This window comes from Pecten maximus, chromosome 5 (assembly GCF_902652985.1).
Source record: "Pecten maximus chromosome 5, xPecMax1.1, whole genome shotgun sequence".
Taxonomy (NCBI): Eukaryota; Metazoa; Mollusca; class Bivalvia; order Pectinida; family Pectinidae; genus Pecten; species Pecten maximus.
Window position 1 is genome coordinate 21,063,907 of NC_047019.1, and position 26,452 is coordinate 21,090,358.

Here is a 26,452-nt window from a genome sequence, read left to right on the forward strand (position 1 = left end):
TTCATTCTTAATTTCAATAAATGGGTGTAAAAACAACGAATCCCGGAAATTATTCAGTGCGCATGTGCATCCGCCATGATAGCAAATATTTTTCTGAAAGGGAAGTTGTGTTAGTTGAAGTTGCAAAGCCTGACAATTTCGCTTCTCCAATGCTCACTTTTCATACACCAGAGGATGTTAAAGACATTGATTCATTTAAATAGGTAAATATTTCTTGAATACATGAACATCGTACGTGTGTACGTTTCTTGTTTCTTCTAGACAGGTGTTAACTTTTTCTTTAGTTCCTGAAGTTAGCAAAATAGAAACTGGCATTATTTACCAATGTTTGTTTTGACACACGTCTATGACTGTTTATTTAGTTTTACCTCAATGCACCTTTTGAAAATGGATCCGATGTATGCTGTTTTATAATACATTTCAAAAGTTTTTTTTATTTTGTTTTGTCCATCACAATCAAAACATTGTCGCATTGTCAAGGTTGTACAAACACGTCATTACTGATGTTGAAAATATTGAATAGTGTGTAGTTTGGCTTCATTCTCGTTTTTTCTTTCCTGATTATTTTATGATGTTTTGATTTAACATATTTTGTTGTGACAGCAGGGTTACCCCTGTCAGTCGCGCATCAGAACGTATACATATCTGCTACGGCAACGACTATGTCAAATCAGCTGATCAGTGTATACGTGTATTTTAATTTGCACGCGATGGTGTTTCCATATTATGTCTTTGAGACACATGTTTAGGTTTCTTTTCACACCGGCTACTTCATTGTGTCAATCAGATTTAAATTGGGTAGCTTAAGATAAACACACTCATAATTTGATAATGCAAATTATGTCACAGGTAGCCGAATGAGTGATCATGACTTATGTTGGCAAACATAGTGATGACTCATGACCTACATATACTCACCGGTAAACTCATTCATAAATCGGAAGCTCTTTTATCAATAATGACCACATGATACTTTGAATATGTCTGTGTAAATATTTTGTCTCAATATGACTCACATTAAAATCACAATGCCATGTACCTTGAAACATTTTGCATAAGACCTATTTCCAATATTATTTCATTTTTAAGTTCCTAGATCATAAGTATTCTGAAGCTTATAATTACTTCTAATGAGGTGGACAAGGGAACTTTACTACAGTATTCTATTCTAGTGTCCAATTCAATAAGAGGTACCGTGGCAGTGGGAATTTGTCTTATAGATATTTTCTAGTTTGTTTGGTTTATTGTTGTTTGATGTCCTATCAACATAGATGTTTAAAATTTTGCTAGTCTAGCTACGATCAATTTGCTTGGTTGAAAGGTCATCTGAAGATGACCCCTATATCTAACCAGCCACTGTTACATCTTCATAACAAAGTGTATAATGATGACCTGTATTTTAATCAGATTGAGGTTTTATATAATCACTGACATTGTGAATTTCAGTCAAATTAATTCACTAATAGGTCTAGCAATGACTAGCAAGTCCTACAGTCAGAATCAAAGGTCTTTGTGTGTATAAGTGAGGTTAGATAAAATATATAGCAGAGACAGATACGTAGTGACATTCTGATCCTAATAAAGATCGTTGTGATTACAAACAGGGGGGTGTTGTAGAAATTTGTAATATGCAATGACCAGACCTTGGCTGGAAGCAGGGACCTACAGACTCTAGGCAAACACTTGCTATTTGAGTTACACCTGCTAGCCACCAACGTTTAACCAAACCAAGTTTTGTTAATTCTTCCCTTCTTCAAAATAGTCAAAACAGGTAAAACAACAAGACCCTATAGCACCAAATGTAACGAGAGTAAACATGCAATGACCAGATCAGGACTTGAAATGGTCTCCTCTGAACTCAAGATGATGCTCTAACCATTTGACTGCCGTTTGAGCTTCCTGGTACACAGGGTTTGCATGCAAGTTTTGATAACTTCTACATGTTTTGTACTGTCTTGCTACATTGGTTAATCCTGATATTGCTGTCATGATATTGTATTGACTGGAAGGTCATGTGTTCTTTCCTGTCATCCTCCATTCCTAACAGGCTAATCTCAAACATCACAACCTGTACTAGCTTGTACCATCTGTTGGATTTGTTGGTTTGGTCTCATTAAGTTTGAAAAGTTGAAAAACTTTATGAAATTATGACTTGTGCAAAGCGATTATATAAGGTCTTGCAACAGACTATAGCTATATGTCATTGTGACACGATATTTGATTTTGATCAATGATTTAAAAGCTCAGGAAATAATAGAACAGTTATTAGTGTCTAATTATAGAATAGAACTTGTATTCTCTACTTCCTATTTCCTTGTGTTTAGCATGGTTAACCTGCAGGCCTATAGGCTATAGCTACATATATATGTGTTAACAGTAAATATTGACCATAAGGTTAGGCTTTGATTGATTTCAGTCCTGACACAAGATTGTATTTTATCTTTGTGCTATGTGTAATTTTTATTTCTGATTGCATAACAACCTAACAGATAAATACTTACCAATTACCTACATGAGGATTATACATACTCTTGTATACACATATCTTTGATGGATTTGCCAGAGGGAGTTCCCCTTGGCTATTCCCTGTTGTGAAGTGACCTTGTAAACAGTCTGTTAAGTAGTAATAGATGGTTGTTATTGGTCAGCTGATATGTAAGGCAGATATTTGCTATGTTGAGTTTCAGTTATAGGTAAGTTACCTTAAGTGTGATCGATTTTAAAATTTGACTGGTTATATATATTGTAAGTTTTAAACAGTTGAAATTGAAAAAAAAATATGTTATTATTAAACATTTAGATTTGGTTAAAGGTGTTGACATCATGCATACACCACAATACTACATGACACTGTATTTACTAATTGTATGCTACATGCCATTTCCTTAGTGACATTTACATTTTGTTGACTTGGCACAAATCATCAACATGTTTTATTATTGTTTATTTTATAGTCATTGTATATATAGATATATATATATCAATTAAATGTCAATAATTTAGTGACAATGTTTTTTTCCAAAAATTACATCATGCCGTAATACCAATTTAGTTACTCAGCATTTACCAGGAGAGCTTTGCCTGAAAGTTAACCCAGGTCTGTTAGAGAAAGTAAATTTTCAATTCCTTCCCCCTCCAAATTTTGGTGTAAATGTCAGGAAAACATGATTTTGTTTGTGAGAACAAGAAGCTCCAAATGACATCAGACTTAATAATAACAATGGATCAATGTCGTAGAAAACTGTACAAAGCTATTGTGTATCGTGCACTGTTGTAAGAGTAGGAAATCAATATGTGATAAATCAAAATACTGACTGGCTTCTGTGAAACCAAGTAGTGATGTTATACAGGTATTGATTCCTACATTATATTAATGTAATTAGTAATTAAAGAAAAAAGAAGTTAGAACTGTGTCCTTCATCAATTATTAACTATTTTTGATACTTGAAACTGAAGTTGAAGAAAAATTACTGATTATTTAATTTCTCTCAAACTTTTAGGAAGTATGTAGTTACTAAGTTAGATTTGTAGACTTTTTGATAAAATTCTCAAAGTATTCATAGCAGTACAATAATTGTACTGATATGAACTCGATATAGACTAGCTATATGGTATTGGTTGGTAATCCTAGTACAAATGTTGTACAGATGTATTTAACAGACTAGACTGACACTGTCAATACAAAAAAGAACTGATGGCAGATGCTGTAATAGTGAGTGTCATTGTTGTCCTGGGTAGGATGCTGAAGATTGTCTGTTCCAGACATATGGAGAGGTTAATGTTGGGCCACATATGTGTCTGGTAAACCGCAAGTGAACTTATAGTTCGTAGCACACACTTGTCAAAAATCTTGTTTATTAACAGCAGTGTACAATTCCATGAACCTAACATGTCAGGCATGTATATCATTTGGTCATGTGCCTAGTAAATATGTTACTTATTTTGTATTTATTGTAAAGATATAGAATAAAAACAAAAGGACCAACGGAAAGATGCTGTCATGTTCTATTTTCTTATTAGTGCTACTAAATTAATTTGTTGAATTATGCTCACAAGCCCCTGGTTTACTCCCATATATATTATATAATAAATAAAGTAAGGAAGATAATGATACAAAGTTTGTTGAATTATATGTTATTACACTGTATCTAACACTGTCAATTTGCTAGTACAGTAAATCTAGAGTGCATTTTGTTTTTGTCATTCATATTGACTATGAAATGCAACTTAAGACTGTTTAGTTAAATAATTTTGATGTATATGAAGTGATGGTATAGGCAGGATACACAATTAAGTTGTTTAGATACCTAGGTGTGTCCTACGTGATAGCTATCGTGTCACATTACTATTTATAGTTTACAGCCGGTTACAGCTGCGTATATATGGGGTGGTTCTATATATACCCTGTACACATATTATACAGGACAGACTTAGTTACAATGTTTTATCTCAAAAATCAAAATTCTAGTTCTTCAAGAAAGTTTATATTCATTCAGCCTTTGCATTGTGTGTATTGTATATTATATACATATACAACATTGGTTTATCATGAGAGTAAAGTGTCACGGTGTTTATTGTCTGGGTTGTATTTCTCCTACTTATTTATGCCTGGATTAAGTAAAGCTCAGACAGTGGCTTAAGTGTCTACACACAATACTAAACTGGCTAGTTTCTGTTGGTAAAACCACACACAATATAATGACTGTCATCAGCATTGTCACTTTATGTACAGGTATAAAACTGGTATAACAGAAAAAAGTCATACACAACGACAAATGAGACTAATTAAAATTCAACCAAATCTTTTATCTTGATATAAGGAATGGTTTTACACAAGGACAAATGAGACATTAATGTTTCAACCAAATCTTTTTATCTTCGTACATGAACTGGACTTAAAGAATTTTGAGTTTTTTAAAGTTTTACAATGTAATTATGTTTTATGGTATTAATTCATTCATTTTTAGTTAATATCTGAATATATTTCAAGATGCTTGTTTAGGCAGAAAATGAATCCATTGTGAATTTCAAAACTTTGATACCAATACACAAATCGTGGTTGATCATATACTGTATATACAAAAGAATAGAATTGTTGTATTATTAGCTATATATTGTATTTTGTAGAATGTCTTCTATGATGTGTCCATCTGATTACAACACTGTCAAACATAGATCTCTTTCAATATTATTTTCAGTTTGAGCAAGAAAGAAAATTCAAAAGTAGGCAAAAATCTATTGATCAGCAAGTCCAAAATCTGATTTGCAAAATATTGCAATGAATAGTACTAATCTGGACAAAAATGTTTATACATTCTTTTAGGTGAACTTATGAAATATAATCCATATATTGTAAATGTTGAAATTTTGTACTAGTCCTGACATAGCAATCCTGTCCGGTGAAATTAAGTATTCGGGCTATATTTAGAAGCGTACGAGGTAGTGGCCTTGGAATATAAATTAGTTTCAGTAAGTTGTCTCTGTATACATGTATATTATGTTCATGTCGCTATACAAACAATGCATAAAGAGGCTTGTTTTCAAAGTATGTTTTTATGTGAAACTGGAAATTCATACAGCTTTTATATGGCAGGGCATAAACATGCCCCTATCAGAATAAGACCTGTTCAAGTAATCAAGTAATGGGGCCACGGTGGCCGAGTGGTTAAGGTGTACCGTCACTTTAACAGTAGCCCTGCACCACGTGCACTGGGTTGCAAGTTTGAAACCTCCGTGGGGCAGTTGCCAGGTACTGACTGTAGGCTGGTGGTTTTTCTCCGGGTACTCCGGCTTTCCTCCACCTTCAAAACCTGGCACGTCCTTAAATGACCCTGGCTGTTAATAGGACGTTTAACAAAAACAAACCAAATTAAGTAATCTGGTTTTTTTTCTCACCCAAATACATGTACATAGGTGATCAGCAAGATATATATTGCTAGAACATAATAGTATTTCAAGCCCAAATTAGAAGTTTCCTTATAAGAACTAATACTTGATATGATATTTACTTCTTTTGTCATTGTAAATGCTGTGTAATCTATTGAGATACACTCTTTGTATTGGATATGAAGACATTTAAAGTACACATATTTATTTAGCTTAGGATTCAGCTGGCTGTAGGTAAATCCATGGCAATATTGATGTAATTATATAAAGTAGTCTGGTGATTGGAGTAATGGAGGGGTTTTAACCAACGGAAATGTTATATTACTGTGTATGGCATAATGGACAGCTTTTGTTAAATGGCCGGACTGGTTGTCTGTGTTAAAAGTCGGTTAGAATGTCCTACCCTAATGTTGGAGTGTGGTGAATATGTGGGCGGGCCATCTGATACATTGTGTGTTATAGGAAACCATGTGGTAAATAACAGGCAGTGCTGATAGCTGTATGTTGGTACTTTTAAACTTGGGATCCTATCTGTTGTCTTCATTCTAATTGTTTTCCTTGTATTATAATGTCTGTCTTTAGTTGAGTGTTTGCTTTGTGAGGAAGGTTTTGTGTTGTCCCCTGGCCAAGACAAACCAGAGTCTTAAAAAAATTGTAGTTGCTACTTGCTACTCATGCTTATATTAATGCTCAGCATTTTGGGAGTATGGTGACTGCCTGGTTCACCTGTTGTCAGTATAATGTGTCAGGGTGGGGTGTCCTGCAGGATGTCTTATAATAAGTAGTATGCTTCATTGAGGTCTATCACAAATAGCTGAAAATATCCGCAGTCTCCCAATCACACATGTCACACATGTACACTCACCACACTCAGGTAGCTCATTCACATACACATGGGAGGCTGTCCTGATCATAGCTGTTGAGGTAGGACATCATACAATATAAAACCAAACTGAACTAATGTAAGTCTATATATGGGGATATTGTTGAGACGTAGGGGTTAACAGGTCTAGACTAGTGATATTTCTTCCTCTGTTGATTTGGTGCAATAGGTCACAAGTTAGAGGTCCATATTACGCATATGTATTATAAAATTCAATCACGATTTCCTTAAAGATTTCTGTAAAATGTAAATAAATGATAAATTTCTAACAATATAAATGTTAATTGCTTTAAATAAAAAAAAAATCTAACATTTTTTGCTGATATTCACAGACAATTTGTCAATCATAATTTCAAGATATTTACAGCAGTAGATGTAATGTGCTATAACTGATTGTTGATCCCTGGCCCAGGTGGGAAGTTTGGTTAGGATTACCTGTGTCGGTGGATAGGTAGTGATAATGGGTAGGAACAAGGAGTTCTCTGTCACTACCGCTGCAGCTGTCCTTGTTAGTGTCCGTCAGACTGGTAATTGATCACTTGTATTTTGTTTTATCTATTGTGAATCAAAAAAAGCTGATCCATTGTATAGTTGTTCTTTTAGGTTTTCCAATGTGCCTCAGGTTTATAATTCTATAGACTGCCGTCCCTGTGTTAGGAAATAAATGAACAGAAACATCTTACTTGTAAAACTAAACTTGGTGACGTTAGATCTTCTAAGTGATTTATCTGTTATAATTATACCCCGATTTTCATCTCTCGTCGATAATAGTATGTGAAGAAACAAGATAACAATTTCATTCAATTATGTTAAATGTGTGGTATTTCTGTTGGCAATATATTTCTTGAAGTAATTTTTATTAAAAAATAAATAAATACATTTAAATGAGACATTGCTTATGTATTGATTTCTCATACCGTAATTAAATTGTAATTAACATACACTGTATATATGGTAGAACAATAACTATAATCAGCTTGAAAAGTAATTGAAATACCATTTTTTGTGTCGTCTTCAACAGATGTTGGAAAGGTTGCACATAAATATTGCTTTTTCCGATGGTGACTGCTTCAATGATGTAAAAGTTTTGAATTTAGCTCTGTTTCTGACAAAGCTAGACCAACAAAACTTCAATCATAAATGAAGCGTGGGTAGTAGGCCCTAATACACGAAAAATATTTCATTGATTTCTGCATTTTGGGGTAAGAAATGAAATTTCTAGACTTTGGAAAAAAATCAACATTAAGGTTGCCTTTAGCTCTAGCATATATTATAATTAGGCTGTTTCTGACAAACTTTAGAAGCTAGAGCAATCAAACTTTGGTTAAATGTGTATCGTAGGATGGATAGCTGAATGCATTATAAGCTTTACTAACATTTCTACTATTTTTGTATTTTGGATAAAACCTCAAATTTCTGGACTTAGAAGAAAATCATTGATTTTCATAATTAGTCTCTTCAAATATATCCATGCTTATAATTAATATGTTGACAAAGCAGGACAGGTGACACATATAGTTATTGGTAATTCTTATCTTGATGTTTTCATAGCATAGAAACATAAGAAATGGTGTGGCCATCACCTTCTTAACAAGAGGGCAAAAATAAATGTTGTGCTAAAGTTTGACTTTAAAGCAGCTGAAACTGCATGTATCACCGATGGCAGATTCTCCTTGCAAAGTATGCTGAATCAATATGAATATCATGCAGTGGCAGAAAAAAACCTCACTGAGTCAATACTTCCTGTTTTCACATGTGTTATAGTACTTATACATGTAGCAGCATTTCAAAGAAATTATGGAATTTTATTTACAATACAAAATTTTTAATATAGCACATTAGTGACTTTACAAGTGAATCCTGTAGGTCTATCAACACAGATGATGTATAACTCTCCTGTTCTGTTTATTGATTTGCCTCACAATAATCATTATCACCTGTTAGTCGTTATGTTTAATTACGCTGGTTATCTGCAGGTGACCACAGCACACTATGGCTACCACTGATGTGGATGTAAACAGTGTCCTTCTTCAGGAGCTGAGAAACATGTACCCAGAAGTCCCCGAGCGAGTCGTCACTACTCACATGATCAAGGTGAGAGGTCAGTGTGGCAGTTTTTGCTTATTTCATCACTAATCTTCATCTTTTTCTGAACTAACTTCTAACATTTTTAGCTATGAAGTTTTAAAAATGTCTTTGAAGATTTTATCAGAATTATTGTTGATTTAATATCATCAACCGTGAAAGAAAAAAAAAACTCTTGACAGGGTTACTGTTTCATAATTGGTTAAGATAACAAAGGTAGGCTGTAACATAATATAGCATTGCATTATATTCTTTGATATTTATATATATATATATATATAATCTGCCTTAAATTGCTTTATTCTTTTCTGTTTATAAAGATTTTCATTTCTTGATGTATATACTACAGTAATGACAATGTAATATATTACATGTAAGCAAACTCATAAATGCATTGTGATAATTGAAAAAAAAAAACAAATTTCCAGCACAGGAATGACAGAGCTAAAGTGATCCAACTACTAGATCAGGAGGGACCCCAGTATCTTTTTGAAAAGCCATTTTATGATCCCATTCAGAGGAGAATGGAAAACTTAACTATTTCACAAACTGAAGGACGAACAAGAAGTGACTCTGGATCGAGTGGAGTAAGCAGTACTAGTACAAACAGTGTGTCAAGTGTGTCCTCAGTGCCATATGGAGGAGGAAATTCACGGCCGCCGCAAGATGCAACTGAGTTTAGTCAGTATATGAGTCCGAGTGCCCGGAGCACCAATATACCAAACATTAATTGTGATGTGTTTTCCCCAAGTTCCCCACAAGTGTCCACACCTATGGCATTAGGGAGGGTAGATAAACCCCATTCTAGACTTCAGCCAATTCAAGTGCTACATGTGCAGACATCGCAGGGGCAGTCGTCCACTACGGGCAGTGAACACAACAGTCCCCCTCCGCGTGTGTTAATACAGGTGAACCCGCGCACCAATAATCACAGTGCCCAGACTAATCAATATCAACATCAATACCAACATCAGTTGTCATATCCGAGTACAAATACCACGCAACATAAGTGGCGGTCACAGTCGTCGGTGCCTGGGAACAACTACAACACATATACCCCACAGGGTCATAATTACCTAAACACTGGAGGTGGCATCAGTCCCGGGATACACACAGTGGATAGACAAACGTATCGCAAGCCTCCAGTCAGTCCCCAGCCCCTCGAGAGTGCAAAGACTTCCCAAAGCCATATATCATTTCCCTCTCAATATGGAGGCCATTCACAACCGAAACAAAGCCAGTGGAATGTTGGATCACCTAGTACTTCAAGTGGTTCTCATAGTGGTCAGCAAATGTCCATGGCCATGATATACCTTGGTGGGGCCAACAAGCCTGGAGGCCATGGAGCCTTGTATAACAGTGGTACCAGTGCTGGCGCGCAGTACAATCATTCAGGATCCACACCTGGCATGCATGCCTCTCACAGTGAACCGTATCTACATGGTGGTTACAACCCTTCCCTTCACCAGCAACCACAGACCCCTCAGGGGGGCAGTAATGCCACCAAACCCCTGTTTATCAAGGTTGCCAGTATGACAAACCAGGAGAGTGGATCACCCTCACAGTATAGATACCCGTTAGAGTCACCGTCTAGTGTGGGATCAATAAACGCTCCCCATGTGAACTCTCGATACGGAAATATGGGTGGGGACATTCCCAGTAGGGCAGGACCTCCAACTGGGGTTGGCCACCCGGGCTCCTATGTTGGACAGTTATATTTAAATGAAGTGGTAGGTACAACTGGCAATGGTTCTTCTAGTCAGGGGGTTGATGTGGGGCCATTATTTATGAACTATCCTCAAGTTCCTACTACCTGTCGGGTGCCTGGACATCCACCCATGTCAGGAAACACTTCACCCCCTCTCCTTCCCGCCAGAACAGGAATTCCTCCTCCTCAAGTAGGAAATCCCTCTTCCATGTCCGAAAATGTGATAAATAGAAAAATTATGGATTCTGGGGAATCGCAACACATTTCACTTGCAACGTTCCAGCCTTTAGTGTCACCAGCATCTAGTCAAAGTAGTCTGAGTTCTGAGTCCTCATCTCAGCGGGAAATCCAGAGGCCAAGGTCGGGTAGTGTGCAAGAGGAAGCTGATTATATTTCAGGTATGTTGTACATAGTGTTGTTCCGACGAGAAATTATAATTGATATCTATTCGAAAAGGCATCTGATTCCCGACAATCAATTATAAAATGTCAACATTGATGATTGTTTTAAAAACCGGAAGTATGATTTCTACTTTCATTTTAACTAAAGATAATGTGAGTTCTTTGTCATTTATTCTTATTGATTAGCTCTAACTTCTTACCAATCATGTTATTTAAACATAATTAATAGCAAACAATAAATGATAAGTGTTCCTCAACAAAGACAAATTGGGTCACAGGGGAAGTCTCCCATGCTCAACTTACTGTTGTGAAATTATCAGTATATCTGTATAACTCAGGTTTAGGTCATGTTGTACAGTATAAATCAGGTTTAGGTCATGTTGTACAGTATAACTCAGGTTTAGGTCATGTTGTACAGTATAACTAAGGTTTAGGTCATGTTGTACAGTATTACTCAGGTTTAGGTCATGTTGTACAGTATTACTCAGGTTTATGTTATGTTGTACAGTATACCTAAGGTTTAGGTCATGTTGTACAGTATAAATCAGGTTTAGGTCATGTTGTACAGTATAACTCAGGTTTAGATCATGTTGTACAGTATAACTCAGGTTTAGGTCATGTTGTACAGTATAAATCAGGTTTAGGTCATGTTGTACAGTATAACTCAGGTTTAGGTCATGTTGTACAGTATAACTCAGGTTTAGGTCATTGTTGTACAGTACAACTCAGGTTTAGATCATGTACAGTATAAATCAGGTTTAGATCATGTACAGTATAAATCAGGTTTAGATCATGTTGTACAATATAACTCAGGTTTAGGTCATGTTGTACAATATAAATCAGGTTTAGATCATGTTGTACAGTATAAATCAGGTTTAGGTCATGTTGTACAATATAACTCAGGTTTAGATCATGTTGTACAATATAAATCAGGTTTAGATCATGTTGTACAGTATAACTCAGGTTTAGATCATGTTGTACAGTATAACTCAGGTTTAGATTATGTTGTACAGTATAACTCGGGTTTAGGTCATGTTGTACAGTATAACTCAGGTTTAGGTTATGTTGTACAGTATAACTAAGGTTTAGGTCATGTTGCAAAATTGTATAGTATAAATCGGGTTTAGATCATGTTGTACAGTATAACTCAGGTTTAGGTCATGTTGTACAGTATAAATCAGGTTTAGGTCATGTTGTACAGTATAACTCAGGTTTAGATCATGTACAGTATAACTAAGGTTTAGGTCAAGTTGTACAATATAACTCAGGTTTAGGTCATGTTGTACAGTATAATAAGGTTTAGGTCATGTTGTACAGTATAACTCAGGTTTAGATCATGTTGTACAATATAAATCAGGTTTAGGTCATGTTGTACAGTATACAGCAGGTTAAGGTCATGTTGTACAGTATAACTCAGGTTTAGGTCATGTTGTACAGTATAACTAAGGTTTAGGTCATGTTGTACAGTATAAATCAGGTAAAGGTCATGTTGTACAATATAAATCAGGTTTAGATCATGTTGTACAGTATAACTCAGGTTTAGATCATGTTGTACAGTATAACTCAGGTAAAGGTCATGTTGTACAGTATAACTCAGGTTTAGATCATGTTGTACAATATAAATCAGGTTTAGGTTATGTTGTACAGTATAACTAAGGTTTAGGTCATGTTGCAATATTGAATAGTATAAATCGGGTTTAGATCATGTTGTACAGTATAACTCGGGTTTAGATCATGTTGTACAATATAATGCAGGTAAAGGTCATGTTGTACAATATAACTCAGGTTTAGATCATGTACAGTGTAAATCAGGTTTAGGTCATGTTGTACAGTATAACTCAGGTTTAGATCATGTTGTACAATATAACTCAGGTTTAGATCATGTACAGTGTAAATCAGGTTTAGGTCAAGTTGTACAATATAACTCAGGTTTAGGTCATGTTGTACAGTATAAATCAGGTTTAGGTCATGTTGTACAGTATAACTCAGGTTTAGGTCATGTTGTACAGTATAACTAAGGTTTAGGTCATGTTGTACAGTATAAATCCGGTTTAGGTCATGTTGTACAGTATAACTCAGGTTTAGGTCATGTTGTACAGTATAACTCAGGTTTAGATCATGTTGTACAATATAAATCAGGTTTAGGTCATATGTTGTACAGTATACAGCAGGTTAAGGTAATGTTGTACAGTATAACTCAGGTTTATGTCATGTTGTACAGTATTACTCAGGTTAAGGTCATTTTGTACAATATAACTCAGGTTTAGGTCAAGTTGTACAATATAACCCAGGTTTAGGTCATGTTGTACAGTATTACTCAGGTTTAGGTAATGTTGTACAGTATAACTCAGGTTCAGATCATGTTGTACAACATAAATCAGGTTTAGCGCATTCAGAAATGCTTCAATTTCATAATCACTCAGATAAGCCAATCACATTTCTGACATACATTTAATTCAAAGTGTATTTCTCAATGGTATTTGTGTATGTTATACTCATATTGTAACGTCGTTCGTAAATACATATATATTTTGAAGAATTCCATTGTTTTGTTAAAATATTTAAGCTGATAATTGAGGTTGTGAGAATTCTAAAGTAAAATTCTTTCAACATGAAATGACAAAGTTATCATGACTAAATCCAATTCTTAACATTTAAAACAAACTATGAAAGGACAGAGACTAAATATAGATTGAAAACATTTATTGATGTATTTCAGCATCTACATTGTATTGCAGTTATAGAGTTGAAAATAATGTTCTAATGCACAATCATATAAATATTTGTTTCTAAAGCCTGTCATTTTGGAAAAGCAGCAGAAAACTAGCCTGTTGTGTATCAACTTTCCTAAAATAAGTGGATTTTATAATTTCTTTTAGTCTGAGTGTGTATACCTGAAATATTTCTTATTAATATTTATGCTTACAGAAATCATGGAATGTTTTTTCTAGCTGTTTGTATGGATATTTTTTCAAAAAATATACTTGTATATATTTCCTTTTTTTTCAGCTTTACTTCTTTTCCAAAAGGAGAGAATGAGTAAACTTAAGTTAGACCTGGAGTCAGAGCTGAGGAAATTAGCAAAAATTCGCAATGAGGTGACACAAATGGAAAAAAATATGTTGGATCGAACGAGAACAAGAAACCTGAACTTCTCTCCACATGTGAGTGTTGGGTATATGTATTTTACCCCTAGTATAGTAATGACGTACATTTCATGTTACTGTTGTATTGGGATTTATTGTAGTTTTGCTTACTTTACATGTAATCTTATCTAGAATGCCACTGACTTTAGTCAATGCGACAAATTCTACAAATAGGTAAACCAATAAGTAATTAAAAATCTAGAATACAAACATTTTACAATAAAATTATATTTATTTTTCTACAAACTTGTATTTTACAAAGGCCCATCTTCAAAAAGACATTTATGTCTCCTGACAAGACAAAACAATGGAATATAATGAGACTTAACAAATTTCGTTTATAATAAACTAGCGTCATGTCCGTAGAGTTATGAAACACAGAAAAAAGATGTAAAAAAAATAAACAATTTTTTTAAAGTGTTACAATTAGTTTCTTTACCAATTTGTTGAATTAGGCAGTGAACTTTGGGTAGTACATTATGTTATACTATTAATCTAAACCTAATTCTATGTTGATGTGACGAGAGCCACTAAGGTTATAGGTTGTGTGTAGTGATATGCTGCTGCACTGTTTTAGTTGGAGGATGTAGCTAGACTACGAGGCCACAATATGAAGTTACAGGCAGAGATCCAAGTGATGACACGGGAGGTGGACATGTATAACAATGGACAAAGTGAGTGGACAAATGGAATAGCAAATTTTCTACTTCGTACCTGTAGTGAAAAAGAAAAATTACTGCTTTATGGTTGAAATCATTTTTAGGTCAACTGGTTAGAGGGCCAAAAATGATTCGCAAGGAATGGTTCACTTATTGTTCGTCATTTAAAAAATTCCAGATTATGGTCCATTGTTATCTTCATTGTTCTTATGTCCTTTGTTCAAGTATCTGCTTTGTGCTTGGAGTTAATTTTAAAAATGTTCTGGCCTTTAAAATCTTAAATTCAACCTCTCATCTTAAAGATGATCACAATCTGCTAGGAGAAATCGATATTGTAATTGACAATACTGTATTCAATATTATAATTTACAATACTGTGCTCGATCTAATAAGCCCTGATAAGTTGCACCCCCACCTTTTCTTGGGAAATAATGATTGGTGTACTAATTGAAAGATTTAAAAAAAAAAAGTCCTTACCTCACTGATCTGCCAATGTAATCATAAGTCTTCAAATCAGATATTCTGGATTGTTTTTGCTACATGAAAGTATGTAAGTAAAAGCCGATATTTTTTTACACCCAAGTTTTTCACAGAAACTTTTCCCTTTACATGTTTTATTAAGGACATCCCCTTTTGCACAGTGCACTTATTAGGTTGAATAAGGTATGTTTAATTCAAAAAGATGAAGAAATAAATGTCTATTCTATGTTTCCTTTTATAGCTCCTTTGGGTGTGTTAGATCCACTGGAACAACAGAATTTTTTCCAGAACATGAACCCCGGTCAGAGAGGTTCTATTTATTCCCGACCTCCAGCACCAACACCGACAAGTGAAAGTAAGTGACTGGACAAACCTGTGAACATTTATTTATATTTAAATGTTCATGGTTTAATTTCCTGTATTTTAAACAAAATTAAAATGTTAAACACATGTGAATGTTGTGTAAAGGATTTTGCAGAGAATATGTGCCCAATAAGTCATGATTAAGATCTTTGTCTAATGTAGTACTTTGACATATTACAGCGCCCCCGCCTATACCCCCAAGGATCCACCATGTGCCTCCCCCTCCCCCTCCTCAGCCTCTCACAACATCTGGCGACTTAGATGGCGATGGCGAACAGTGGAACTGCTCAGCCTGTACTTTTCTCAATCATCCTGCCCTCAACAAGTGTGAATGCTGTGAGATGCCACGGATGAATGCCACACCGCCCACCACAGGTAGGGTTTGCCATGCCCACTCGGCTGCAGGACTTTGCTACTGCCATGATAAGTGATGGAGGTAGGCCTAGTGTAGGCCACTTTACTACATACCATAAATTTGGGGTGTGTGTCACACATTCCACACCATGAGGGACATGTGTGACTGGTGCCACACCCATAGGAAGTGTGTGTAACCACACCCATTACACTTCCACTGTGCCAAGACTAATCATTAGAAAGAGATGTTCTGAAAGCATTAGGAAAGTTATGGTCTTGACAGATCAGTTGATAACCATGTGGCATTGAAGAAAAATGAGATCTATAGGCAGGAAAAGGCCACCAGGCTTTTTGGATTTCAGTTATTTGTTAGGCTAGAGAGCATCTGTCTTGGTGGGAAGTTTATGCCAGAAGAGTTAGATACTGTAATTAGTTGTACCTTTCGTAAGAAGATGTATAAGACTAAAACATTGTCATTACTAAGGTCAGTGACTGTCTTTTTCTAAAGACTTGCAAACAAATAGATAGATCAGAACCTTGGTAGCTTTTGATAGTTTTCTTATTGGAGTGTGGGTTCAAGTAAAGTATAGGTGTAGACAGGTGTGACGTCCCACAGTAAGGAGGTGATTGGTACAGTACAGGTGTAGACAGGTGTGATGTATGACAGTAAGGAGGTGATCGGTACAGTACAGGTGTAGACAGGTGTGACGTCCGACAGTAAGGAGGTGATCAGTACAGTACAGGTGTAGACAGGTGTGACGTCCGACAGTAAGGAGGTGATCAGTACAGTACAGGTGTAGACAGGTGTGATGTCTGACAGTAAGGAGGTGATTGGTACAGTACAGGTGTAGACAGGTGTGATGTCTGACAGTAAGGAGGTGATCAGTACAGTACAGGTGTAGACAGGTGTGACGTCTGACAGTAAGGAGGTGATTGGTACAGTACAGGTGTAGACAGGTGTGACGTCTGACAGTAAGGAGGGGATTGGTACAGTACAGGTGTAGACAGGTGTGATGTCTGACAGTAAGGAGGTGATCGGTACAGTACAGGTGTAGACAGGTGTGATGTCTGACTGTAAGGAGGTGATCAGTACAGTACAGGTGTAGACAGGTGTGATGTCCAACAGTAAGGAGGTGATCGGTACAGTACAGGTGTAGACAGGTGTAGACAGAATCTGACTAAAGATAGTTATGTGTTCAATCAGATGCTATACAATAATATTTTCTTGGCTTTGTTTTGCACTTGACAAGGTTTAGCTTCATGGCTATAATTACAAAATGGCTGATCCATTGACTCAACATAATACAAGCAGTTGTCTAATCTTAGAATGTGGTACTTTTGTGAAACTTTCATTGGCCTTCATTTGAGCTATGAGTGACCACTATTTTACTTCGATATCAGTGAACTTATTCTGAGGTAATGAAACATTACAATATCTGTGACAGCACTGGTGGTTATCAGGATGGGTTTCTGCATGAACAATTTTTTTTTGTTCTATTATTATTTCTTTGGTTTTATTTGTGGTTGTACTTTCATTTGCATTTTACTTATACACATTTTACTTACCACACTTTTAGAAAAAAAATATTGGTATTTGGATTATTTCAGAAAAAAACATATAGGGGTATGGTTAAAAATGTTATGGCATGTTAGTGCTTAGCATTTGCTATTACTGTACTTGTACTTGTATTTACAAAGGTTAGGTAAGCAACAATCAGATATTGCTTATCTCCAGATATGACTAAGATTTGTGGTGAGTTTTTATCTGTGATTTAACAATGTTGAAAATGGACTAATGGGATGCCATGATGGTAAATAGTGGTTTTGATATTTCCAGATCTATTTGATGAATATCATGATGACAGCCGACACAATGAGTTAAACGATGCAGGCAATGATTTTGAACTTGTTTAATTTGATTGGTTAAGATTTCAAAGTGTTAAAGGTATGTAAACCTGGTACAGTAATAAAACAGATGTTATATATACTCCAGCCTGCTTATACAGTAAAATGGGGTTTGATGTAACCAAAGGCACCCAAATCATTGTCATACCTCCTCGACTTCAATTCCCCATGATTTTAACTGTTATAAGCTGTGTAAGCATTAGTGAATTTTGTAAAAAATAAATTGCTTAGAATTTGAACTATATTTGGATTAGGGTTCTAAGAAATCTCATCTCCAGTTATTGGTTGTAAACTTGTTTTACTGTATGGTAGTATTATAGCGTTCTGACTCACTAGGTGGCTGCTTGCATTGGTGCTTATGCTCTGCTTTTAATTAATGGTTTAAAGTCTTGTTTATTTGCATTTTAGTAACTTTCTAACACTTTTAGCATGAGCATTTTTTTTTTACTTCACAATGTTAATGCTAACAAATGAAACGGGACCATAGATATTTTATCTAATTCCTGGTATGCATTTTAGTTCTTTGATAGAAGATTTTGGAAAACCTGTCTGTGTTCTCGAATAGATTTGCACTACAGTTTGGTGTCTTTGTTTACAAGACTAGTGCATGATTATAAATCTGTCGTCATTATACATGTAGATGTGGTGGTATTTCCTGTAAGTCACAAATGATCCTGACTTGATGTTGTTGTACTTTGTTGTACTGACATGAATGCCTTCTATATATGTGATCAGTTGATTGGTATATAGAGACTCATTTTAAAACCAAATATTCACTTTTGTCTTTTTAGATTTTGGGTCATCATCATGTTACTTCAAAATTTGTGTAAAAGTTTCCAATTCTACATGTCTGTGTTTTCGAAACTCATTTTAAAAATTCTGTGTTTAATTGATAAAATCTAGGCTTCTCGACAAATTATTTTCGTGTTGTGTGTATTCAGTGAAATTTCTATCACCACCAATGTTCACCTACACGCCTTGGTTCTGGGTTGCTTTTCATGTGTATGCTGACAAGCACCTGCAGTTTATGCTTTGATCTCTTAGTTACCAGTCTATTGATACATATCTCCTGAAAAGTCAGCAGAACATTAATAAACATATTTCAAATCATATCCATTTTTTATTCGGTTTCTGTTTGGATAAAGTTTTGATGTCAAAAGTTACAAGATAATCCTAGCTTGCCTCTGTTTCTCGTCCTGAAGTTCTGCTGGCTACAGACATGTGCCTTGGTGTACTCTGTATTATCCTGCCTTGTATGGTGTGTTGTTTATTTTTATTTACAATTTGTTTCTTCTCTCACTGTTTTGCAGGACCCACACATCCTCACTTGCATGGAACTTGACCATTGACCCCCACCAGTGCTGTTTCCAGGCCACAAGCCATATACTATTTCAAAGTTTAAGAAAAAAAAATCAAATAAGGTCTTTGAAAATCAGGCAAAATTAGAGATGAGAAAATTATACTGATGCATGTGAAACATGTTTTATTGGACAAGTGATGTCAGTAATTTCTACATTTGTTTCAACAAAGATATAAATTACTGGTGTAACATCCTCCACACTCTGGATTATCAACAAAAGTAATGGTCTGAATTTAGGGCAGGATGGCTTCAAGTCTACACAGAATGGAGTAGAAAGTTCTGGTGGGGTTAAATTCCAGTAACTCTTAAAGAGAAAAAGGACAAGTGTAATATTTTGTGGGAAATCCTAACTACATCTGGAACCATTGTTTGTGTCATTGTTGACAAATGTTGCTGTATAATTATGTAGAGCTATCATCCAAGACTTGTGGAAGTCAAATGTACCTATCTGTGCATTGTCAGCATCACTTTTGAAATTCTTGTGTTTAACACTGTATGGATTTGTAAATTAAGCCAGTATATTTTTTTTTGGAATCAAAAAATTTGGTTTATCACCAACATAATGCATCATTGTGTTGTTCAATTTTCAAATCCAGTTCCATTAAGTAAAATCTACAGCAGATAATTCAGATAAATTTTACAGATTTTTTTTCTTTTGAAAAGCAATTACCGGGTATCATTGTCACATGAACAAGTTTCTGAGTTTTCAAGGTCAAATTGTAGTTAAAACATGTTTTCCTTGATCAATATGTTTGTCTTTTAAAAGATCAAGCTTGTAATCTTTAATGGTGTTGATGAGAACATGGTCACGTTGAACATGAACATTATATTTCAGCAATTTTAACAAAGATATCCTTAGATAATGAGGAAATCAACATTTTGAAAGACAGTTCAAAAATATACTTTATTGGTCTTATTTTGTCGAAAGATTAATTTCACTTTACAAATACAAGAAAAGAATTTAAATAGCAAAAATTCAGTGTTGACATTAACTAATTATAGTATGTGTGTCTTAAATACAATTTCTTATGCAAGTTCATTGTTTTCGCAGTTAAATAGTTTTGTGAAAAGTTTATTTAGGTAAGATGCATTTTTGAAATCTTGTTTTTTATTGATTTCAAAGAGTCTAGAGGGCCAGATGTTTTTATACTGGCATTGAATTGCATTTGATACAGAAAGATATTCAAATTTCATTGTCCTCAATTCATCCTTCAAAGTTCATTGACAAGGCACTGAACATAATGGGTCGATTGTCAAAACTTGGTGTAAAATGTTCATCATACATCAAGTTTATCAACATATTTCATCGGCTGTTAATGAATTGACATCGCAGAAATGTTCATTTTACTGTTTATTAGTAGCACTGAGATGATTTAACAATACATACATTAAATATAGATCTATACTGATATATACAGTTTTTAATGCCAGGTTTATTGTGTAAATTCTAATCAAGTCAGATTAACTACTTTTTTTATCTGGTATGGAGACATATTGATTTGCATCAATTGTTGCTAGCTAATTTGTATACAACTCATATAAAAACCATCCATAATAATGAGATACCACCATCACTCTGGAGACTCCTCTCAGATCTAATAAATTCATCCATTGATTTGTCAGAATAAGTGTCTGAACACACTGTTATAAGTTGTTTGGGTATGAGGTCATTTTAGGTAGAGTTTCTGTTCCAATTGTTGGTTGCTTGAATTAAATTGAATTCAACAGTGAAAATAAGATTTGGATAATTTAGTATATTACAATAATCATCTCGCAGGTAGACAACCGTAATATAATACGTTTACTATAATATACTACATTTCACAGACATCCATCAACAATATAATACTATACTACATTTCACAGACAGACATCAACAATATAATACTGTACTACATTTCACAGACATCCACAATATGATACTATACTCCATTTCACAGACAGACATCCACAATATAATACTATACTCCATTTCACAGACAGACATCCACAATATAATACAATACTACATTTCACAGGCAGACATCCACAATATAATACTGTACTACATTTCACTGGCAGACATCAACAATATAATACTGTACTACATTTCACAGGCAGACTTCCACAATATAATAATATACTACATTTCACAGACAGACATCCACAATATAATAATATACTACATTTCACAGACATCCACAATATAATACTATACTACATTTCACAGACAGACATCCACAATATAATACAATACTACATTTCACAGACATCCACAATATAATACAATACTACATTTCACAGACATCCACAATATAATACAATACTACATTTAACAGACAGACATCCACAATATAATACTATACTACATTTCACAGACATCCACAATATAATACAATACTACATTTCACAGACAGACATCCACAATATACTACTATACTACATTTCACAGACATCCACAATATAATACAATACTACATTTCACAGACAGACATCCACAATATAATACAATACTACATTTCACAGACAGACATCCACAATATAATACTATACTACATTTCACAGACAGACATCCACAATATTATACTATACTACATTTCACAGACAGACATCCACAATATTATACTATACTACATTTCACAGACAGACATCCACAATATTATACTATACTACATTTCACAGACATCCACAATATGATACTATACTCCATTTCACAGACAGACATCCACAATATAATACTATACTCCATTTCACAGACATCCACAATATAATACAATACTACATTTCACAGACAGACATCCACAATATAATACTATACTCCATTTCACAGACATCCACAATATAATACAATACTACATTTCACAGACAGACATCAACAATATAATACTATACTACATTTCACTGGCAGACAGCCGTGATGTAATACTACAAAACAGTAATAAATGTAACATAATTTTGTGCCAAATATTAAGTGTTCCATGATCGGAGACATGACAAGTATAGACTCACATTCTTTAAAGAATAATTTCATACAACATGACAATTTGTATACTGTTATTTAACCTGCAAAGTGTGTTGTGCAAGACTCAAATGCTGTACAAGATCATTTGTATGTTCATTTTGTTGTTGCCCAACACCTGTAGTTACCCAGGTAACTATGATATAGAATGTAGTATCTTGACTTAAACAGTAAACAATATATTACTTTTTATATAATGGATAGTGTACAACATAGCATACAGCTGTACAACTCAAAACCACTTGCACTTGTACAACATTGTATATGTACATGTATGTAGTTGTACAATACAATATGGTACTATTCACTGTTGTGTTGTATAACATTTTAAAGTTGTACAACACAAACAATATGGTACTATGTTGTACAACCTTATGTAATGGTGTACAACACAAACACTATGGTACTCTGTTGTACAACCATGTATAAAGTTGTACAACACAAACACTGGTACTCTGTTGTACAACCATGTATGAAGTTGTACAACACAAACACTATGGTACTCTGCTGTACAACCTTGTATAAAGTTGTACAACACAAACACTATGGTACTATGTTGTACAACACAAACAACATATAGTTTTGTACTACCATACAATAGTGTACTAGAAAAGCAACTACTGTTTTGAACATTATATTTTATACAAAATTGTATAGATAATCACATAATAATTATAAGGAGGAGTTGTACAACAACAACACTGTTGTACTAGTCACAACATACCAAAGGTACTACAGATGAGTTTGATAACTTCTGTATACACATGACACCAGTTACACAAGATTTAGAACCATGCTATCCTACTGGCCACATCAAGCTGGCCCGATGATAGGAGACAGCCCTCTAGGACCAGCTCGAATTGTCTGTTACCCATTGTTTTTCTCTTTGTTATTCTTTAGTTTGATTTTACCAGAGATTTTTGTTTTCTTGTTTACTTCGGTTGTCTCCATGCTACACAAGTTACAGTTTTAATGTCTATGTTTTATCGTTTTAATTGTTTGAGTTTTTTTATCAGAATTTTGTTTCCTCTAAACACAGATGGTATGTTTTATCATTTAATTGATGTTAATTTCATTTACTACGACATTGTCATATTTTATTTGGATTGGCTCACCATTTTATCCTGATCAGTTGAATTGGTTCTATATCTCATTCAGAACTGGTCCGGAAATATTTCTGACATATGAATCAGCTTCTTAGATACATCATCAATATTTTAAAACCAAGTATTTCTATAAAAAAATATTTAACCAGAAAACAAAATGAATCTGCTTTCAGACAATGCATTAAACCAAGGAATGAATCGGGGCCTTTTGTGATAGTGTTCCTATATTGTATGAAAGAGAGAAATTGATTAAACTAGTTAACTGAATATTAGAATCGAGTTGTCTGTATAATTTCTTAATCATTTGGTAGGTTACAGGTATGAAATAAGTTGCAAAAAATGCTGAAATATTGTGCCTATTTCCATAAGCAAATTTTTCTTTTCCTATGGTATGCTTTCTTGGTGCAACAGTAGAAATGGTCTGGTCTTGCCAAATGAGAGTCTTAAAAATGTGCTTAGAAGTTAAACTTTGGACTACAGCATATTTTAGAGAATTTTAAGAAAGTCTATATAGAAAGTCTATCAATATTTTTCATGAGAAGTTACCCTGTGTAGATTATATAATATATATGTATGCCCTGGTGGCATAAGTAGCAGAAATGTACTGTATTTGACGTCCAGTTATTGAAGGGTACGGTGTTTGTGATGACGAAGAGTTTTTTTTATTACTAACGAATGATCTCTTTTACTGTACAGAAGGTGATTTGTGTTATGAATACTCACATAGATGAAATGCTAGATTACAATGTTTGTGCAATGTAGAGTGCTAGTTCAGTCTAGTGGTTGAATATTAGTGTCTTGGTATTCATTGACTCCTCATTCCACTGAGCTGAAAATGAGATCATTCTAGATGTATGCTAGAGATTGAATGTTAGTGTATTTAAGAATGGTCATTAAAGTGAGGATTGTCAATACACATCTCTGTTTGTTGAACTGAATGTTCTTGTAAAAAAAAAAATTTAAAGAGAGAGATTGGGAAAAGACTATTTGAAGGTAGGCTCAAAATGATCAGCTTATAAAATCATGATATTAATTTTGAGTTTTAATTTCTTCTGTATTTATTAATGAATTTCTGGTAATATAAATGGCACCATATTCTAGTCATAAAAAGATGATGTGAATAATATGGGTGGCCATATACTTGTGGCTTAAAAGTTACATCATTGAAAAAAAAATCTTTTTACAATATCATTTACAAATATGAAACAGCTATGTAGATATAGCAATCTGGGTTTAGTTTTTTTTGTTTTTTGAATTTGAACTTGTACATTGTACATGTTAACAATATATGAGAATTAGTGTGGAATTTCAGTTGTGTTTGGATAATGAATACATGTATTTTGATTTAGATTATTTATCTAAAAAGAATGAAAATTGCTTGTGTTTTTGAGTTTGCATATATTTCACTCTTAATTGTGACATTGTTAATATACATAAATCATTTGTGGAAAGAAAAACAAAAAGATTTTTTAGCCATTTCTTACAGCTTTCCAATGTACCAATAACTGCTGAAAATACTGTTCTTAAATTTCAAGTAAGAAAGAGTTAGTAAGAAAATCAGCATGAGTGTGAAAATTGCAAATCAATCTATCAATGTCATTAAAAGAGTAAACTATATGTGATATATATATATATATATTTATGAATGAGGTGATCTCATTAACCTAGAGGCGTCCAATATGGCCGTATGTCCTCAGTTCTTAAAGATAGGTTCCTTCATATTTTCACAATTTTTTTTATCCCTGTGAAAATATTTATGCTAAGTAGTAATTTTTATTTTTTCTGGATTGCTATAATCTTCACAGGAATATTGAATTCCTAAAGTAACTTGCAGTATAAGCATTAAAATGAAAAAAAAACCTTTTTGTCAGATTTAATTCCTGCCCACAAAAAGTATGCCTTCTTGATGTTTTAAAGCTGACTAGATCTAAATGATCATGTGACATTCCGTGATGAATATTAATGAGGTGAACATGGCAGTAAACGTGTGAAGATACTCTGAAATAAGTTGATGAAAATATTAACTCTGAAATGATTAATGATAAATATTGTGCCATCTTGGAATAAAAAAATCTGAAGATATGCTGGAACCATCATTAACTGTGTCATTCATAGTTCAATATCCATTTTTAGTAACAAATAATATCTTCATGACAACTGCCCAAGACATTACAAACAGATCATGCATTAAATTATTCCTTCTACTGGTATACTTTCACCAGGTATCACAGAATACATCTGTCTGATATATCAATATACACGGATTAGTTATTTATAGGCTACAGTGAAGGTAAATCATGTACATGTGTTTTGGTCAATATCTTTCTCTTAGGAAAGTCCTATTGTTTCTGAATATTTATTGTTATTTGTTGAAAAATTCAATACGATTAAAGAAAAAATGGAATCCATATGGATAATTGCATACAATTTAAAATTGTACTTTTAAGGTGTGGGCAATATTACATTAATTGCAAGTAACAAAGAATTATGGTATATGAATATTTGAGTTTGAGAGTAATAGAGTATGCTATAGTGTTGACACAGTGTACAAGTTTTTACTGATAATGAATCCCAGAGTGTGAGTTCATCGGAAGTATTGTGTGATACCATTGAGCATATGCAGAAACTGTGTTATAACTATTAACAAGTATTTAATTTAATTAAGGCGCAAATTTTATACGTAGATATCAATATATTAGCTACAACCATATGTGTAGGTCGAGTGCACCAAATCCTGTTTTGTTCTGGGAAGGCCCAGTTGCTCGGACATGGACAAGGATGTTTCTTGTGTGTTTGTATGGTTTTAATTTGGTGCTTTTATGTATTTGCGCATATATGTACATGTATTATCTGTAAAGATACAACTGTACAAGCATGTATGCTTTTATTGCATATTGTATATAGAAAAATTAAAACCTGCTTGTAAAACAAACATGCACATTTATGTGCATAATAATTCACTCAGTGTAAAGTAATAAGAATAATAATTAAAGAAGAAATAAAATTTGTTATTATTTTAATCAAGTCTTTCGTTTTCTTTCTCTGGGATAAAATAGTTACTTCATCATATCATTGATTTGAATTTTAGGATATATATTTTGAGTTTGGAGTAACTAGA

At 34.0% G+C, this 26,452-nt stretch overlaps 1 protein-coding gene across 4 annotated transcripts; it reads left to right on the forward strand.

Annotated features, from left to right (window-relative positions):
- Positions 1-55: 55 nt before the first annotated feature.
- On the forward strand, positions 56-26,354 carry LOC117327478 (TGF-beta-activated kinase 1 and MAP3K7-binding protein 2-like). Of its 4 annotated transcripts, XM_033884482.1 has the most exons (9): positions 56-203; positions 8,746-8,863; positions 9,283-10,960; positions 13,973-14,127; positions 14,687-14,783; positions 15,490-15,603; positions 15,792-15,986; positions 17,803-17,910; positions 19,181-26,354. In XM_033884482.1, exons 2-8 carry the CDS (start codon positions 8,762-8,764, stop codon positions 17,877-17,879), a joined length of 2,418 nt encoding a protein of 805 aa, XP_033740373.1. In that variant the 5' UTR covers positions 56-203; positions 8,746-8,761; the 3' UTR covers positions 17,880-17,910; positions 19,181-26,354. The 4 variants fall into 4 exon arrangements, with proteins under 4 accessions (XP_033740373.1, XP_033740374.1, XP_033740375.1 ...); XM_033884483.1 differs by lacking the exon at positions 17,803-17,910; XM_033884484.1 differs by lacking the exon at positions 56-203 and having other exon boundaries at positions 8,756-8,870.
- The last annotated feature ends 98 nt before the right edge of the window (positions 26,355-26,452 follow it).